This window comes from Cydia strobilella, chromosome 1 (genome assembly GCF_947568885.1).
Source record: "Cydia strobilella chromosome 1, ilCydStro3.1, whole genome shotgun sequence".
In the NCBI taxonomy this organism is placed as follows: domain Eukaryota; kingdom Metazoa; phylum Arthropoda; class Insecta; order Lepidoptera; family Tortricidae; genus Cydia; species Cydia strobilella.
The window spans coordinates 34548578-34567200 of NC_086041.1; the positions used below are offsets into that span (position 1 = coordinate 34548578).

Genomic DNA, 18623 nt, shown 5'->3' on the forward strand with positions numbered 1-18623 from the left:
TAACATTTTCTAAATGTCGGCCTTGAACCTTTTCCGCATATTTCGAAATTAATGCAAAACTTACTCCTTGCGGTAAAGTCACACATTTTTCCCCTAAATACAAAAGAGTAAGGTACAAAAGTGTAAACATATTTTTGACCACGACTGTACTAACCAAACATATATATGATATATGTTAAATAAAAGTTAATGCCAAGTTTCATGTGGGGTGCGTTGGGGTAAGATTGAACGGGTTTTTCATGAGGAGTAACACAAAAAATCGTCCGTATACCGAATTACCGAAGCATTACGGGCGGCTTTTCGTCTTACCCCGCATGAAAAACCCGTTCAATCTTATCCCAACGCACCCTAATTAAAGCATTTCTTTTAAGCTTAAAATGAGAGCGTATCGATTGTATGTGAGCGGCTGTTTGGCTGTGGGTTCGTGTGATTCTTAAGAAATTCAGATTGTTTTCACTTTTCTAACACAAATCACAACTATTATACGGTCTTTTCTTTTTCAACAGGTAAAGTGATGTGATTGCCGCGTTATGGAAGAATACTTCGATGACGTGTTCCTGAACGCGAGCACGAACGCAACGCGTTCGGAGGGCTACGGAGAACCCGAGTCCCTGGACCTGCTGGTTCCTCTCAGCATCACCTACGCCATCATCTTCGTGGCCGGCATCCTTGGCAACATCAGCACTTGCGTAGTCATCGCCAGAAACCGCTCCATGCACACGGCGACTAACTTCTACTTATTCAGTTTAGCGATTTCGGATTTAATGCTATTAGTCTGTGGACTGCCTTTTGAGTTTCATCGATTATGGAACCCTTATACTTATCCGCTTGGAGAGGCGCCGTGCATAATTCTTGGTTTAGCTTCAGAGACGTCAGCTAATGCTACAGTATTAACTATAACAGCTTTCACAGTAGAACGATACATCGCCATCTGCCGTCCGTTTATGTCACATACAATGTCAAAACTTTCTAGAGCTGTTCGTTTTATAGTAGTGATATGGTTCATGGCGCTGTGTACGGCCGTGCCGCAAGCGATGCAATTCGGATTGGTGACCTATGTGGAGAACGGTCAAAATGTGTGCGCCTGTACAGTGAAAGGTCACGGGGTGCATCAAGTGTTTGTGATATCTAGTTTCGTGTTTTTCGTGGTGCCGATGTCGGTGATAACCGTGTTGTACGCGCTGATCGGGGTTAAGTTGCGGACATCGCGGATCTTGCACCCGGTGAAGAAGCTGTCGGTGGAGAGTAATGGCCGCCCGGCGGGCGCTATGCGCTATAGGAACAGCGCATCGCAGAGGAGGGTCATACGAATGTTAGGTGAGTTTATACTTCTAAAATTAAGACAGCAGTTTTAGAAAAATCGTAGCTCTTTATTTTAGATCATTATTTTAGTTTTATTTAAATAAAACTAAAATAATGACGAACGACACTAAAAGTTCCATCATATTAGATGACGTTGAACTAGAATACGTAGACAGCTACATTTACTTAGGTAAACAGGTATCATTTTCCAAGACGAGCAACGAAGAGGAGGTGAATAGGCGAATTACCTGTAGTTGGAATAAATATTGGGCGCACAAAGACATACTGAAAGGTGACTACAATCTAAGTATGAAAAAAACTGTGATGGATACCTGTATTCTTCCCTGCTTGACATACGGGTCCCAGACTTGGGCCTATACAAAAAACATTAAAAACAAAATAATAAGTTGTCAACGAGCTATGGAACGAAGCATCCTAAACCTAAGAAAAATACACAAAATAAAAAGTCAAACAATTAGGAAAAAGACAAGACTGACAGATGCATTACAACATGCCTTAAAACTGAAATGGCGATGGGCCGGGCACGTAGCAAGATGCACCGACCAGCGCTGGACCCTTGCCGCTACCAAATGGGCCGGTCCGGTTGGGAAAAGAAAAATTGGACATCCACGACAAAGATGGGCGGACGACATTATAAAAGTATCCAGGAAAAACTGGCTAACAGTAGCCCAGGACAGAACGAGGTGGAAGAATCTGGAGGAGGCCTATACCCTACAATAGGGGTCCCTATAATTTAAGTAAAAAATAAAAATAAGATTAAATTTAAATTATGTATCATGTAGCTATAAGTTATATGGGAATAAAGAGGCTTTATTATTATTATTATTATTATTATTTTAGATCATAACACGGCTGCCAAAAATATGAATAGCTATCTCTAGTAAATTCATCTTTTCCAAACCTGATTACACGTTCGCGGGTCTAAACGCACCATTAAACATTTGTAACTATTTTTGCACAAAAGCTATTAACATGAAAATTGCTAAAAATATTTAGATCAGTACGGTTTTTACCAAAAGCCAAAAGCGACTAAAAATAATAGTGAGTAAAAATCGTACTGATCTAAATATTTTGAAATATGTCTCACGATAAGTGCGATGAAAATTGCTTTTCACTTCTCATGCTCGTAGAGTTCGACTTTGTCGTGCGTGGCAATAAAGCCCAAAATCTGCCACACATCTTAAAGGCCGGCAACGCACTTACAACCCCTCTGGTGTTGCGGGTGTCCATGGGCGGCGGTAATCGCTTACCATCAGGTGATCCGTCTGCTCGTTTGCCTCCTATTTCATAAAAAAAAACACATACTGCCAGCCCTGCTGGCGCGCCCCCGACCGGCGCGCTCCTGACCGCAGTGTTGGCCGAAACGTTAATGCAATTATCCATTAACCAGTACAAATTGAACCGTAAACTGTAACCGTCCTTGACGGTTTACGGTTCAATTTGTACTGGTTAATGGTTAATTGCAATTAACGTTCAGCCAACACTGCCTGACCGGCGTGACCCGAGTACAATTTTCTTTCATCATCATCATCATCATGTCAGCCGATAGACGTCCACTGCTGGACATAGGCCTCCCCCAAGTACCTTGGGGGGGATTGCCGTAGTCGCCACGCTTGGCAGGTGGGTTGGCGACCGCAGTTTGATAGAGGTAGTTCTCGCTGCTGCCCATCCACCGGATTTCCTTAAGTCGCCTCTTACGACACCCACGGAAAGAGAGGGGGGGTGGTGCTATTCTTACCCGGCACCACACGGGTAATTTTCTTTAATCTTGAATAAATATGGTAAAATAACCTACAATATTGTATATTTTACTCACAATCGAAGTGAAAAGTATAGTGCATAACTCAGGCATAAATGTCCATTTTTATCAGTATATTGGTCCTGGCATTGCAAATTTATGATATTGTCAGCATACGTTTATTTCCTCATTACAAGCTATTCAGCCACCAAAATCGATGGCTCCCCGTTGTGACTCCATAAATAATCCGCTATAGAGGATACGTATTTAAGAATGATTTCGTTTAATTAGTTTTTTATTCGTAAGTGTGATGAAAAACATTGTCTGTAACTCCGGGGGCAAGAATATTGTTACTCGAGTCTTTAATTCACTCCAGCCTGCGGCTGTCGTGAATTTATTAGACTCGTAGAATATTTCACTTACCCCCCACGTTGCACAATGTACTATTTTGTGCGGCATATAAAGCATATCCTTTTCGCACTTAAAAATAACGTAGCTTTTGAGTTGAGGGGTGTTTTTTTTTGCCAAATTGCCAAAATGCCAAATTGATCTAGATTATAGACAGTTTTATTTCTTTTTTTCTCTTTCATTTACCATTCTGTAACGCAGAGATAGGCTCCAATCACAATCTAAATTAGACCGTTTGCCTTTAATTCAATTTCAGAATAAAGTTATTGCTTTTTTTGATAGAATCAGACATAAATCGCTGCCATTTAAATTCCAGACTCGTGCCAATGAGTTTCCTAGTATACAAGAATAGATATTTAATTAGAGATTTATTAGAAACCAGATTTTCAATGAGAGAATAGAATCTTTGGTCGTTTTCAATAATTTCTGGAATTAATAAAACCTACTTTTATGATTTCTTCCGGACGAAGTTGCAATCTTTAGGCTGGTTCTTTTACTTTTGCCACAAATTACTTTATGAATGAATGAATGAACGAATGAATGATATTTATTTCAGACTTTATTTACCTTAACTATTAGGTTAAGAATATCTTTTTCTTAATCTTTTTAGCGAATACTGCCTGTTGTTTACCTGTACTTGGGTTTTTGTATTCTTTGTATTGTTTTCTGTGTTATGGTGTGCAATAAAGAGTAAGTATTTATATTGTATTGTATTAGGAAAACAAATAAAAAATAACAAAACCGTCATTATTTTACGACCATCATAGTTTTCTATAACTGCATCGCTGAGTACCATTTCAGCCTCACATCTTTATCTATTTGTTTTGTATTATTTGTCCTTCGCATTTTTTTTGTTGTTAATGTATTGTATTTATTTGTTATGTAATGATATATTGACTGAATGGATATTATTATACTCTATTCTATAACTTTTTTTACTCGTATCTTTTTTCCCACTTCTAATATTAGAAAGTTATAAACCATGTTTTCCACATCCGATGTATCTATTCTCCACAACAAGTCACACAAGTCACATAAATCTCGCCACAAAACCCTCGCAATTGATTCCCTTCAAGGCAATTGAACGCGGTTTTCATGCTGTCGCTATCTATTGTATATATTTGCATACAAGCCAAGCATGAATTAGAGATACGCAAGTATTAGGGATGTATTTAAACAGTATTTCCCGTGGGATTATCTTCCTGTTTCCTGGAATTTTCCCTAGTGTGCTATCGACATAAATCTGATGGTTTTTGCGCTTAATTGAATTGGAATTGGGGAGGTGAAATAAAGATAAATATGGAACCTGCGCTAAAGGACTTCCGGTTCTTAAGAGTCCCCGGCAAGCTCGGTTATTCATACAAACGTAGTTACGCTCTCATTTTAAAATGACTGGCTAGATTGCTCTGAAACTTTGTACTTACGATAAGATAAGGTATATCTAAGTCTGAAATTAGTTTATGTAGCTTCAGATACCATAGAAAAAAAAACAGAGAATTTAATTTTTTCGTACAAAACTTGTTTTTGCTCTATTTCGTTTGTTTTATAAATAAATAAATATTGTAGGACATTATTACACAAATTGACCAAGTCCCACGGTAAGCTCAATAAAGCTTGTGTTGTGGGTACTTAGACAACGATATATATAATATATAAATACTTAAATACATAGAAAACATCCATGACTCAGAAACAAATGTCCGTGTTCATCACTGAATAAATGCCCTTACCGGGATTTGAATCCAGGACCATCGGCTTCACACTATCACTACCCACTAGGCCTGACAGGTCGTCAAAAACATAAACTGGAGCTATATAAATAAACTAATTAGGTACAGACCTAGATATACCTCAAGTCATTGTATGTGCAAAGTTTCATTACAATCCAACACGTAGTTTTAAAATGAGAGCGGAACTACGTTTGTATGGGAAGGTGCAATTCGGCCGAGCTTGCCGGGGACCCTCTTTAAGCCTGCCTTATTTCAAAATTTCATACTTATATAAGTGCATTCAAAGTATGAAATTTTGAAATTCGTTAGTACCATAGACAACTGTAATTTCATATTAAACATAGAATAGAATAGAAAAGAATAGAATAGAAGTCGTGCTTTAGATGCTCGCCAATCACCAAGAGGATCGTCAAGAACGTATCAAAACCACAACAAATTTTAAAATGAGAATCGACCGAGGGAATATTAGTTACCAGGGTGAATATACAAAACATTCTTAGTAGGTAACATCACTAATTCTAAAGCTAAATTCGGAAACGTCTTTTGTCGAAAGCACACCCTTTCAAGTCGGGTATCTGTGAACATTGCCTCCTAATTTACCTTTTATTTTGAACAATGTCTTTTAATTATTGCTCAGACTGTGGCAATTATAATTGTAATTATTTAGCCTGATTTATGAGATACTGCCTCCATCTCGATTGTTGGGTGTCTTTTGTGAGACTAATGAGTTTGTATTTTTACAAGCTTTTAATAAAATACCCTTAAAACGACAAGGGAATTTTTCCCTTGTCGTTTTAAGGGTATTTTATTAAAATCTCGAAAAAACTGTATATTGTATCAAACTCGTATGTATTTTTTTGTGTTTTTTTTCAATAAAAATGGTCAAATAATGCACTACCTATATACTATTTATTTAAGGTATATAGAACACTACACAGTACATATAAGGAATATTAGAGAAAAAGAAAAATAATTAGCAAATTAACGTCCGTTCGGTATGACTCGCAATGGGATCTCTCGTTGGTCTCCCCCCGAGCGCCGCTCGGTACTCGTCGCTAACATCGTAAAGTTTTGGTTGTCACCTGACGATGTTATCCAACAGGTCGGAAATAATTCCGTAGGCGGCTCATACGAAAACGCTTTTAATTTTCCATTGTCATAAAACTCATAAACTCCAGCAATATTCGTTTCCTCTATGAAAGTATTTCATCACGAACGCTGTAATAAAACTTTTTATGGCACTAATTCATTGGCACGGATTAAATTTGAAGCTTTATTTCTTGAAATTCTGGAATCTGTTGCTTTTAGGGTTTCGTGTCCAGGATTGCCATAAACAAAGTACCTAATACAAAGATTTTGAAAATGGCAAATATCTACTAAACAATAAGCGCTTTCTACTGTAGCAACAGTAATGCAGCGTACTACGTAGGCGAACAACACGCGAACGCGAAGCGAAGCGATGCGGCGCGGGGTGAATCAATCCTTTGATACCTATAGAAGTGTCCTACGTGGGCGATCTCGTTGCGAACGAGAACGCCGTGCGCCTCGCCGCGCCGCGCCGCTTCGCTTCGCTTTCGCGAGTTGTCAGCTTACATAAGACCAAAGACCTACGTATAAGATGAATAAAGTCTAAGGAAAAAACGTGCAGCGGAAATCAAGAAAAATAGATTCTCGTATAGATGGCGCTACCGCCTTTGACCTATTCTCGGCTGGATGGCGTTGACAGTTTCGCTTGTTATTTACCAATTTTAACACATATCAGTGAAAGAACATGGGTTAAAATAATATAAAAAGAATACATTTTTTTTTGAAAAAAAAAAAAGTATTTCTTTGTGCCATATCGTCCCAAATTCAAAAGTTACCATAACCATAGAGTAACTTATACTAGAGCGGTACTGTCATAGTAAATTTTGTAACCCCAGTAAATTTACTGCCATCTGTCGACACACTTTAAAACTAAAAATGAAGATTTATAAAAATACGATAGAATGTATTTAAATATGGATAAATGATTTTTTTTTATTTGCATTAATTATTTTTATGATTTTGACCCATGTTCTTTCACTGATATGCGTTAAAATTGTTAAATAACAAACGAAACCGTCAACGCTATCTATACGACTGTAGGCCAAAACTAGTAGCGCCCTCTGAACGAGAATAAAATTTTCTTGATTTTCGAGGCACGTTTTTTCCTTAGACTGTATCCATCTATTACGGAGTTATATCTATCTTTGCCATAACATTGTTGGGCGAAACCTATTTCAATAAAAAAATGAAAATAACAACTTTGGATTATATGTCAATGAGCCGAATTTCAGCCCACAGAGCAATGTAAGCCTTAAGGGTCCCCGGCAAGCTCGGTTCTCCATACAAAGGCATAGTTCCGCTCTCATTTTAAAACGACTACCTAGCTAGATTGCTCTTTGTACTTATTCAATTCAATTCAATTATTTATTCATAAAATTTTACATTTTATACGTTCGTCGGTTTACGATTACACATTACATTACATATTAAATATAGATCAAACAACTATTACTATTACAATCTAAATACTTATTTACAAAAAGAATTCGTCAATCCAGGGACCGGACAACCCTTTCCGCGATAAAACCCTTTCAATGGGCGACACTTAAACACGGCTAACACATTGAAAGACTTCCCCTTTTGAACTGCAAGCCCATTCATACCCTTATCTTTGACTAACCCTTACCGAAAAGCTAACCAAAAATAAGGCTAGCTCTTAATAAGGGTTACCCTTATCTTTAAGCGCTTTTTATAAAGGTTTCCCTTTGCGTGAAAAAGACAGGACTAGTATATATCTACGGTAGTGTATGAAAAGGAAAGAAAATACGTGCCTAGTCAAAGAACGCCGCCGTCGCCGCCGACGATCGCTCGGATTCGAAGTAATGTGTGTGTTAGTTGCGTTTTAAGCATGTGTGAGTGAGCGTATTAATGTATGCATGTATCTGTCAAATCCAGTCACAAATAAATCTTCAAACAGTGCACACGTCTATCTCTCAGAAAAATCCCTACATACAAATATCAACCTTATTACGAAGAACATTTGGTCGACATCGAACCGGAGGAGGAACCAGATAAGCGAAGCCCAGCCGGCCGGCGAGAACAATAGCGGATCGCATTCCTGAGCCTAGTTGCTATCTGCAGGTGCGAATTATAAGTAAGGAAATATGACAAATTAAATGAAGTGAAGATTATTAAGTTGTGTTATCGTGTTGTTTACGTGAATAGACAAGTAAATACTGCAATATGAGTACTAACGAACAGTTAATTCGTGTTTTGGAGGATACAGCGTTATTATTAAAGAAAACTGAAATTAATTTGAAGAAATGTCCCAAACAACGTTTAACTAAAGGCTATTTAGAATCTCGAGCACAGTGTATTGACGCTTATTGGAAAACATTTACATCGGCGCATAAACAGCTGGTACAGAATACTACAATGCAGGAGCGCGGCGAGATACAGTACTTTCTTAAGGAAGATTATTATGTCGTGGAGGAGTTATACCTGTGTTTACAAGGTGATATCAAGGACGCGCTCGCTTGTGCCGCTCCCACACATGTTCAAGGAACAAGTTCGATGGATATTACGATGTTCGAAGCTGTACAACAACATGTCAAGTTACCTGCTATTGTTTTACCTGTGTTTTCTAATAATTATGAAGAGTGGCCGACGTTTCACGATTTGTTTACGTCGTTAGTACATAACAACACGAGTATTAGTAAGGTTCAGAAACTGCATTATTTAAAGTCAAGTATCGCCGGTGAAGCCGCTGCTTTATTGAAGCATGTTACGATTACAGAACAAAATTATGAGTTGGCCTGGGAGACTTTGAAACAAAGGTATGGTAATAAGAGGTTAATTGTGAACTCCCTTTTGAAGAGATTGTTTAATCAAAAGAAGATTACTACGCAAACATCTAGTCAAATAAAACTTTTACTGGACACTACGACGCAATGTTTGAATGATTTACAAAATCTTCAAGTGAATATAAACGAGTGGGATCCGTTCATAATATACCTAGTCGTGAACCGACTCGACAACGAAACTCATAAGGATTGGGTGGAACACGCCTACAGTTTAGGTGCTGACCAGTTGCCTAAGTGGACTGAATTAAAGAAATATCTCGAGTCAAAGTTTCGTACGTTGGAACTGGTTAACCCTGTCACTGCTACCGTACCTAAAGAATCAAAAACAATTAAGGAAAAGTCTTACCACGTGTCAACATCATCAAAGAATTGTGTTTTATGTAGGGAAGAACACACTTTATGTCACTGTCAAGAGTTCACGAAAATGTCACCTGTGGAGAGAATTGACTATGTGAAGAAAACTAAATTATGTTTCAACTGTCTCCTACCTGGACATTCTGCATCACGATGTCGTCTTGCCTTTTCATGTCGTATATGCAAAAAGAGGCATCACACCATGATACACCAAGCGCAGAATGAGGAGTCAGTGAAAACTCAAGCTTACCACAGTCAGCTGACACACCACGAAGAAGACCCGCAGAATGATGAAGAAGTAGAAGTGGTGGAAATTTCGTGTAACTTTACCTGCAAGAAATCCAAAAGCCTGCTAGCGACTGCAATAATATCCATTAGGGACGACGAAGGTCACGTGACTCCCCTTCGTTGTTTAATTGATCCAGGCTCAGAATCAAGCTTTTTAAGTGAACGCGCAGCACAAGCTCTGCGAGTCAAGAGGTCACCTGTGAGAGGAACTGTTACCGGTGTCGGCGACCTCCAGGTCAAGATCAACAGCGTAGCACATGTTCAAGTATTGTCAAATCAAGATGACAGTTTCAAGCTAGATGTCAAAGCTTATATAATGCCCTCGAAGCTCACATCACAACTACCATCAAGGAAGATTAAGTATGACCCACAAGCCTGGTCACACATACAAGGACTCACTCTGGCTGATCCTAAGTTTCATCAGCCAGGGCGAGTAGACATGCTACTTGGTGTAAAAGTGTATGCACAAATACTAGAAGGAAAGGTAATGAAAGGTCCACCTGGCACTCCATGCGCACAAGAAACAAGCCTAGGTTGGATAATATTCGGAGACGCAGAAGGCACAGCATACACTTTAGAAGAAAACATAGTTGTGATGCATCATCAGGTCTACGTGAACGACATGTTGAAGGCATTTTGGGAGATAGATACTACAGATACAAAGAAGAGTCTCACGAGACAAGAAGAAAGGTGTAAGATGATTTACAAGGAGACTCATACAAGAAACGAAGAAGGAAGATACATAGGAACGTTACCATTCAAAAAAGAAGAACATCTATCTCCAAAAGGACAAACAAGAGACATCGCCATGCTGAGACTGAAACAACAAGAAAAGATATTCGCAAGGGAACCTAATCTGAAGAATGAGTATGTTCAAGCTATAGAAGAATACATGAAAATAAACTACATTGAAGAAGGTGAAAGGGAAGTAAACAATGAGACGGTATATTTACCACATCACGCATTGATTGAGGAAGAAAAGCAAACCACAAAGACAAGCGATCATGTAACTTTTGGCACTACTTCTGCGCCTTATCTTCCTGTCAAGACACTCCAACAAGTTGCAGTAGATGAAGGCAAGGAGTATCGGCTTACATCGAAAACCATAAAGGAAGATTCTTCCATGAATGACATGAAAACCGGGGAAGACACCGTGCAGGAAGTTGTAGATGTTGCCATACAAGACATTATTCCAAACCAATGGTACCACGTTCTAACTACGAAGAACCCTGCTGACATTTCATCAAGAGGCATGCCATTTAGTGAATTGAAGAACTGCGACCTCTGGTGGCATGGAACGCATTGGCTGAAACATAAGAACAAACAATTAGAACATCCAATAATAGAAGAAACATACCTGAAAATGAAAAAAGTTACAATACAAGTTAACCTAAATAGAGATGAAAATACTGAACTCCATAAAACCTTATCTGAGAAGTTTGAAGAATATGATACGTTACCTGATTTACTGAAGTCCATAGTTTACGCCAGAAGATTCTTGATGTACCTGAAAGAGAAAAACACAAACACGGAAACTACAGTAACAACACAAGAAGTAAAAAAAGCACTGTTATGTATAAGGGTTGCGCAAGCAGAATATTTCAATGAAGACGTAGAAAGCTTAAAAACAAGAAAAAGAGTAAGCACTAAGAGCATATTAAGAACTTTAAACCCTTACCTTGACGCAAGCGATATCCGCAGGGTGGGCGGTAGATTGTGCCATTCTAAGTTAGATGAAGAACGAAAGCATCCTATAATTTTAGTCAAATGTCACTTCACATACCTCATCATGCACGAAGCCCACCGAAGAACCTTACATATACAATATGAGATGACCCTGAATAGTGATGTTCATTTTGCCGGACCTTATCAATTTTTTGTGTCTAGAGGTAGAGGTGCTAAAACATGTAAGGCCTACATAGCAATTTTCATATGCATGGCCACCGTGGCTATACACCTAGAATTGGTATACACCTGGGAAATGACAGCTTGGAGACATAGTGGATAAACCCGCGTGCGCGGATAACTTAACTCGTGTATACAGTATTAAAAGTGGCGATTCAATCGTAAAAAGAACTATCTCTAAATTGTGCCTTATGCCTGTTCATACAGAATCTTAATTCACTTAATGCTCCACGTTAAATTAATTTTGCATGTAGCTATGTTTCAAATCTTCTACTTAGTTCTGTAACTGAATACTGTCGTAATAATTGCGAATAAGAATTGTATCACTTTTAGTAATTGAATTTCACCTAACTTGCTTAACTTATACTCTCTCATACTTGCTTTCCCTTACTATACATAGTTTTATAGTTTGTCAATGCAATTGCATGCATTTATGTAGTTATAATCATACAATTTGTTATAGTCAAATACTATGTACAATTTTGTAGATGAGTTGTATCTATACCTATGTAGTCTTAAAAAAGGTCGATGCCCTTTTGGTGGGCGGTATGTTAGTTGCGTTTTAAGCATGTGTGAGTGAGCGTATTAATGTATGCATGTATCTGTCAAATCCAGTCACAAATAAATCTTCAAACAGTGCACACGTCTATCTCTCAGAAAAATCCCTACATACAAATATCAACCTTATTACGAAGAACAGTGTGCTTTATGAACAAGGTAGACGTCTTAAATTAGCACGCTTATATGCTAAAAGGGAAGCCCTTTATAAGGCTAACCCTTATAAGCAATATGCAAGGTGTTGGTGAGCGGTTGATAAGGGTTTTGTAAGGGTATTTGGGCTACCGATTACTCAAATGCTAGCTTTATATAAGGGTTTTTAAAAGCAAAACAAAGGGTTTTTGTCTGGCAAAGGGTATGGTGAGTTAAGCCTTATGCAATACCCTTATAAAATCCCGATAAGGGATAGCGGGCCGGTCCCTGGGTGTACAATGCATCTTTGACTAATTTTGTTTTCATTTGACGTACAAATGAAGCGTAACTCGGGGATCTTATTATAAATCTTTGGACCAATGAAGTTAAGGCATTTTTTAGTTTTAGCCAGTCGTGTGTGGCAAGCTCAGGTCATGTCGCCGTCGCGTGATGGAGCCGTGCGCATCAGCGTTGGTATGGAAGTGGTTAATATTACTTCTAACATACTTAGCCATTTCCAAGATGTAAAAACTAGGTACGGTTAGTATGTTGTGTTTTATGAACAAGTCCTTTGCAGGATGATCCCAACTTACAATAGGATAAGCTATATCTATCCAATTATGACGTGTAATATGAAATATCCCCAGTAGCATTTATACGTCATTATGACGTCAGCGACGTCATTATGACGTAATAATGCCGTCATTATGACGTCCCTGACGTCATTTTGCTACCTGGGATTATTATAAATAAATGAGTATGTCTGAAATTAGTAGTTAAATGTAGCATCAGATACCATCGAATTTACGTTTTTCATACACGAGTTTTTGCTCTATTTCGTTTGTTTTTGAAACTGGAGCTATATAAATTAATTTCAGACCTAGATATACCTCATGTCATGTTATTGTATGTGCAAATTAAGTTTCATTACAATCCGTTTGTATGGGAAGGTGAAATTCGGCCAAGCTTGCCGGGGACTCTTAATGACATTTTTTAAATAACATATAAGAAAAATACTCCTAAAAATTATTTGTCAACGCAATTTTGGGTCCCCCTGTATTGACTGTGTTGAAAAACAGATTTCATTTATTTCATTTATTTAATACTAGCTTTTGCCCGCGACTTCGTCTGCGTGGACTTAGTAACCGCAGCTAGAGTAAGAATAGCGCCTGGAAAATTTTTCATACCAATCTAAATTTGAGCATAATAATGCACAACAATTAGCAGGCACTTCGTTAACTATCTCAATTCCACCCCGCTTTTTACTTTCTTAAGCAATGATTTTCGGGATAAAAACTATCCTATGTCCTTCTCAGGGACTCAACCTATCTCTATGCCAAATTTCATCTAAATCGGTTCAGCGGTTTAAGCGTGAAGAGGAAACACACAGACAGAAAAGACAGACAGACAGACAGACTTTCGCATTTATAATATTAGTATGGATATACTATTAGCACTAACAGATAAACCTTACATGCTAACATTCAAATTACGTTAAGATGACGCTGCTCTAATTATACGGTATTTGCAGGGGGGTGTCACTGCGCAGTTTAGGTATATTTGGCCGGCGCACCGCCCGGGCAGGTGTATGGCAGTGGGCTGCCGCTCGGCTCGCACGATAGTCGTGTCACGTGCTCACGTGGCGCTCGCGCAAAATTGAAAAATTTGAAAATACGCAATGGCTTCGAAACCTAAATCGCGATTTAATCTGTATAAAAGATAATGTTCTGTTTACGGATGTCTGAATAAACGGAAGAACCAAGAAGCAGAAAGAAACATTTTTTAAAAATTCCGGACTATATTGACCGACATATTTTCAAAGGAATAAGTACTTATGTGGCATACCTACTTCCGTGAGAATCAGACATACTATCTCCGGCTAAAAATTTTATGTTTACAGAATCAACGTTTGTAATTCCTACATATTTATCTTAAAAATAATAAATCAGTAGGTATAGGTACAAAAACTTGTCAAGTGACAACCCCGTGCCGACACTCGCAGCTCGGTCATAAAACTGCGGCGCGCAAAGAAGATTCACGGTTCGTGCGCGGTTATAAGTTTCAATTTTGCTTGCAGGCGGCGAGTGTAGGTATAATTTTATACCTAAATCTGGCTTTTGTGAAGGAGTGAATTTTCTGTACGGTAGTACTATTAGTTATTCTGTGGTATTTGACTGTAATAATTAAAATAAATTATTTTACACTATGCGTGAAATAAAGCACCAGAAGATTAATAGAGAAACGTGGACAGCAGTTATTTTTAAACACAATTTCTATTTTAAAACCCGTATAAAACTATAGGTAGGTAATTTGATTGTGACGTCACATGCTAGTGTTTCATATAAATTCCATAGTAGCAAAATCGTTTTGACAGTTCGAAAAAAGAAACTGATTTGACTGGTAGTCAAATACCCTATTGTGTGGGTTTTAAAATGGGGCATTTTCTAAGAAAAGGGACCTTATTGTCGATGGCGCTCACGCCGCACAGCGTCGCGCGGCATTGTATTTATATCGGAGCATCGTTAATAATGGCGTAAGCGCCATCGACAATAAGGTCCCTTTTTATAGAAAATACCACAAATAAGTGTTAAATTTCTTTTATCATAACTCATGTGAAACGAAACTACATCAAAGTTTATGTTACTAAATTAGCATAATTAACTTTGACGCAAAATTTAATTTGAGACTTTACTCGTGAAATTATTCTGCTTTATTTTTATTATGCCATTTTCTCAGTCCTTCGCTTAACTTTGGTCCTAAAAATTTAAATCATACATTTACATATAATCACTTATTTTGACTTCTATATTGCAATGCACCCATAGCAGGCTTCTCCTTTTAAAAATAGCTTCCATCATGATGATTTCGCCTAGCGGCCTTATTCGAACTTCAATACGGACCTGACACTATCAAATAGGATATTTGACTACTAGTCAAATCAGTTTCTTTTTCGAACTGTCAAAACGATTTTGCTACTATGGAATTTATATGAAACACTAGCATGTGACGTCACAATGAAATTACCTACTCTGTATAGTTTTATACGGGATGTAAAATAGAAATTAATTGTGTCTAAAAATAACTGCTGTCTATGGTTTCTCTATTAATCTTCGGGTGCATTTCATGCATGGTGTAAAACTCGGCCGAGAATCGAACCGACTAAAAATTCAAAAAAATAAACACTCGCTATTTTGTTCTACTAGTCGATACAGTTTATGTTAATGATAACATTTCTCCAAACATTAGGACTTACACTCGCGGGTGCCTAAATACTTTTGATGGTAGTGTATTTATCATCATCATCATCATCATCATGTCAGCCGATAGACGTCCACTGCTGGATATAGGCCTCCCCGAAGGCTCGCCACTCCGACCGATCCTGTGCCGCTCGCAACCACCGAATTCCCACGACCTTCACCAGGTCGTCGCTCCATCTTGTTGGAGGTCTACCGGCAGTTCGTCTTCCGGTACGCGGACGCCACTCCAGAACCTTCCGGCCCCACCGGCCATCAGTTCTGCGAGCAATGTGCCCCGCCCACTGCAACTTAAGGTTTGCAATTCTGCGGATATCATCATTTCTGACTCTATCACGCAGAGAAACCCCGAGCATAGCTCTCTCCATTGCCTTTGCGTGACCTTGAGCCTTCTTATGAGGCCCATTGTTAGCGCCCACGTCTCAGATCCGTATGTCATCACTGGCAACACACACTGGTCAAAGACTTGAGAGTGTATTTATAACATTAACCAAATTAACAGTTTCGGACTTTTGTCTTGTTGTTGTTTCAAGGGGCCCACTGACTATCAGTCCGCCGGACGATATCGGCCTGTCAGTTGTTCGGAACTGTCAAATTTTTATTCTAACTGACAGGCCGATATCGTCCGGCGGACTGATAGTCAGTCGGCCCCTTTAGTTTGAAGTGGTGGCACGTACCTTTCTGTCACTCACAAGTCAAATTGCGCCTCTATTCGCGAACATTACCTACAAAGGCTAAAAGTTATAGCCTAAAAGTCCTGTAACAGATCGAGTCCCTCTGTCATGTCGTTTCCGTGTCGTATTAAATATATTTAATCTCTTACGAATGGAGACTGGGGGATAACGGCGTGTTTAGGTCGTCCATCTTTTTACGATAATAAACTGACTAGTATTTGCCCGAGACTTCGTTCGCGTGACACAGCCTTCAGTCATATGTGGTATTTTCTATAAAAAGGGACCTTATTGTCGATGGCGCTTACGCCATTATTAACGATGCTCCGATATAAATACAATGCCGCGCGACGCTGTGCGGCGTAAGCGCCATCGACAATAAGGTCCCTTTTCATAGAAAATGCCCCATATAGCGTAAGGTGTTAAAAAAGATTCTGGGACCCGTCAAAAGAGACTATGATAGATTAATTTATTTCTTATTGAAAACTACATAGTATTTAACAATGTCACAATGCTTCTAAATAACACGAACTCACAAAAAGATCGTCAGATTGTAAAAGATAATAATAAATCATTAAAACAATTCAGTATTAAGTAAAAAATGAATCAATTAATCATAAATAATAATAATCAATAAATAAAAATCAAACAATCAAGTAATCATAAAATAAAACTAAAGTAAAAGTCAAATACAGTAAAATAAAATGTTAGAAAATAATAATTATACTAAATCCAATGTAAAAAATTACCTACCTATGTCAAAATATTATCAATGTCAAATAATTATCTCTTGCAGAGTAAAAGCAGTCAAAATGTATATATTGCTAGGGCACCCTGGTTAATATATATGTCAGAATTAATAATAATATTGCAGTCAAATTAAAATAAAATTCCCATAATGGCAGTTGTAGGATTCGGAGAAATGCCGACATTGAAGAACTCGTAGCCGAATATAATTGGTGAGATCAAAGCACATCGTCTCCGCTGGCTTGGCCAACTCGAAAGGATGGGAGAGGATCGCGCGGTAGAGAGCATAAATATTAGGGTCGGCCGCCTGGACGTCGTCCTGGGGCCCGTTTCTCAAAAGCTTGTAGCTTGTAATACAAGTGGAAGTCCCTTTCTAACAAAAGCTGTCAAAAAGTGACATCCGCTTGTATTTCAAGTTACAAGCTTTTGAGAAACGGGCCCCAGTAGGTCATCGTATCGGTGGGCGAGAGTGAATCCGCGCAGGACCGGGCGGAGTGGCGTGCTCTTGATGTGTCTGAGGCCAACACTCATTTTGGGTCATCGGCGTCATCGCGCTGACCAAGTAAGTAAGTGTTCAACCCGATTTTCACCCCCTTGGGGGATGAGATTCCAATGCTTGTTTAACGGAGCTCATTTCATACTAATGCTAACAAAAAATCGATGCCTTTGTACTGAAAAAGTAGAAAAAGTTTTTATTCGGTAAGAACTGTGATAATGTATTGGTTTCCGGCGAAAACAACCTTTCAGATTAACATTCTGTAAGCATTTTATGAAAAACAAAGTCATAAAAACGGGCTAGACCAAGTTAATATTTACGAGTAGCCATTAAAACTAAAAATATCTAAACAATGGTGAAGGCGAGGGAGTTATTATAGGTTTATAAAAATGGTCATACTTCATTTTAGCCTATTAGCGCCCCTGGTACCCACTTTAGTACACCTGGGTTACGGTGTTAAATTAGATTTTCTACTGTATTACTAATTTGTCTGTCTATCTCTGTAGCGTTATAGTAATTTTAAATAAATAACACTCAATATTCTAATACTCAAATTACTTTTTCGGACAAGATCGCGGCATTTGAGTATGTCCATATCAATTAAGATTTCTACTTGGAATTCCGCGGTGTGGCACCGACTTTGCCGATTATACTGTTTATTAGAGACATTTGAATCTCTGCGTTTTAATCTCTGCACTGACTATCAGTTCGCCGGACGATATCAGGCTGTCAGTTGTGCGGAACTGTCAAATTTTTGTTCTAACTGACAGGCCTAACTCATTATGCTAATACGGATTATGCTCCGGGAATACCGGGATTCGTGTTGTATTACTTCCTGCTACAATGTTTCTAATTTTAAATAAATAACACTCAAATTACTTTTTCGAACAAGATCGCGGCATTCGAGTCATATCATGTCCATATCAAGATTTACTTGGAATCCTGCGGTGTGGCACCCCACCGACTTTGCCGATCACAGTTTATTAGAGACATTTGAATCTCACGGGAAGTAAAAACGGTAGGCATCCTTCTTAGTGTAAGGCCTGAGTGGACGCTCGAAGCGGAGCGTTCGGCGGGGCGTGCAGCGTGGCGTCGGGCTCACAAGTGATTTGAGCAGCGTGCACTAACG

The 18623-nt window shown here is 38.6% G+C and overlaps 1 protein-coding gene across 2 annotated transcripts in view; it reads left to right on the forward strand.

Moving 5' to 3' along the window:
- Positions 1–484: 484 nt before the first annotated feature.
- LOC134745208 (pyrokinin-1 receptor-like) overlaps positions 485–18623 on the forward strand; it is a 74752-nt gene continuing 56613 nt past the window's right edge. For both annotated transcript variants that reach the window (XM_063679208.1, XM_063679214.1), the window contains exon 1: positions 485–1317. In XM_063679208.1, the coding sequence (XP_063535278.1) occupies positions 531–1317 (787 nt within the window). In that variant the 5' untranslated portion in view covers positions 485–530. The remainder of the gene's footprint in view (positions 1318–18623) is intronic.